This window comes from Galeopterus variegatus, unplaced genomic scaffold (genome assembly GCF_000696425.1).
Source record: "Galeopterus variegatus unplaced genomic scaffold, G_variegatus-3.0.2 Scaffold30690, whole genome shotgun sequence".
NCBI classification, from domain to species: Eukaryota; Metazoa; Chordata; class Mammalia; order Dermoptera; family Cynocephalidae; genus Galeopterus; species Galeopterus variegatus.
The window spans coordinates 5,311-7,025 of record NW_007756801.1 but is presented as its reverse complement, the minus strand read 5'-3'; the positions used below and the strand labels follow the sequence as shown (position 1 = coordinate 7,025).

Here is a 1,715-nt window from a genome sequence, read left to right as displayed (position 1 = left end):
CATGATAATAACACAGAATAATAACAGCATATCCATGTTCTTATCCTCTAATAAAATGAGAACCCTCATGGAAAGGGGCTGAGCCATGCAGCACAGAGGCCCGTGACCACCCTGCAGCTCACTTCTCAGGCTTCAGGTTTTAATTTCACTGAAGCTGGCAAGATTGCCTGCCCTCACAGATTAGAGGTCCCTTGTTTTAGGTTGTCNAATATGAAAGAACATTGTAAGGGGAGCAGAGAGTGTAAAAACCATTGAGGGAGGCATGCTGAGAAGGAAAGAGCTGAGCTTGAGAGAGATGAGTGTCCCTGCTGGAACCCAAAACCTATTGGCCTTACCTCATCCAGTTGGCCCGAGATTTGTCCTTTCCATCCACATACTCATAGCAGTTTCTCCCCTTGGTGATCTGAGTTTCAGAAAAATAAGTTAGTCTTTTGGGGGGTTGAGGGGCGGATAATAATCAGAAGAATTATTTTATTCTACTGTCCTCCATGCATTTGAGCCTGCATGGATTCAGCCGCCAATGGTGACACATGCTGTGCTCCTCGGCATCATCCACACGTCTGAGTTGATTTGTCCAGTCAGAGCTGAGGCCCCACAGGGAGAATGCACTTTTTTGTCTCTCTGCCACTTTTCTCCCACTCACCCTCTGACCTTTAAATAGGAGTTCCATGTTCACGCAAAGACCACTGAGTACACAGAGCTAACCATGTTGTCACTATCCATGTTCTAGCATGTAGAAGGGGGTGTCCCACCAAAGGCACAGAAGGGATATAGGAAGCCAGAAGATGGGGTAAGATTGGCCCTTCTCACCTGCCAGGAGTATCCACTGTTGGCTGCCTCTTCATCTTTTGTGATCCGGCCCTCATAGGGGCCGAAGTGCAGACCCAACGGCAAATCAGATGCCTCATTCCATACTCCAAGCCCGGCCTCAGGGATGCCCGATGGCCCGATTCTCAGCCCAGGGGGCAAAGTGAGGGCTGAACGGTTGGGATGCCCCTTGGCTACTGCATTGTCTTTTACAAATGTAGGGGGTCCATGAGCCGGACAGCTGTCGATGAAGATCTCCTGGCATTTCTCACAATCTGGAGGCGAGAGCAGCAGGGATTAGGAAAAGTATAGTGCGTGTTCCTGGATATGAAGAGCTTCAGAAAGAGCCCAGCACTTACGTAATTTAGCCTCAGTCCTGTACTCCAAGCCACCAGAGTAAAGGAATGACTTGGGGTCAAACGACAAGATGAAATTATTGTACCAGGACATGGCCTTCTCCATGAGTGGGCCAAAAGGGTCACTTACACAGGATGTCATCATCCTGAGGCTCATCGACCTCTTCGTATGTACAATCCTTTCTTTCTCGCAGGCAGTACGTCTTCGTTTCAGTTTCTTCTGTTCTGAGTTCTAAGTTGGAGAAGAGTAGGTGAGTGAGTTAGGAGTCTGGGGTGTTTGTACCTGTTTCATCAGAAAATGTGAAATCTCCTACCATCAAATTATCGTGTATCCTTCTACATACTCTGGCTCCCCACCCCTTCACTACCTCTTAACTATTATTTCAGAGAGACTAAGACTCCACACCCACAGTGACTACAGATGCATCATTCAATTTTAGTTTCTGGATTCCCAGGATCAGGTTTAACCTCCCAAACTTTCTACTCACAAGACAGTTAATTCATGCATTTATTTATTCACAAAATATTTGTTGAGGGTGCATTACATATTAG

General features: G+C 46.8%; 1 protein-coding gene across 1 annotated transcript in view; it reads right to left on the bottom strand.

Moving 5' to 3' along the window:
- Positions 1 to 331: 331 nt before the first annotated feature.
- The window catches only part of LOC103583930 (probable histone-lysine N-methyltransferase PRDM7), a gene marked incomplete at its 5' end in the record, with an annotated part of 3,174 nt that continues 1,790 nt past the window's right edge, over positions 332 to 1,715 (bottom strand). Inside the window, 3 exons of the mRNA XM_008565107.1 lie at positions 332 to 403; positions 811 to 1,082; positions 1,294 to 1,395. Coding sequence (XP_008563329.1) covers positions 332 to 403; positions 811 to 1,082; positions 1,294 to 1,395 — 446 coding nt within the window. The remainder of the gene's footprint in view (positions 404 to 810; positions 1,083 to 1,293; positions 1,396 to 1,715) is intronic.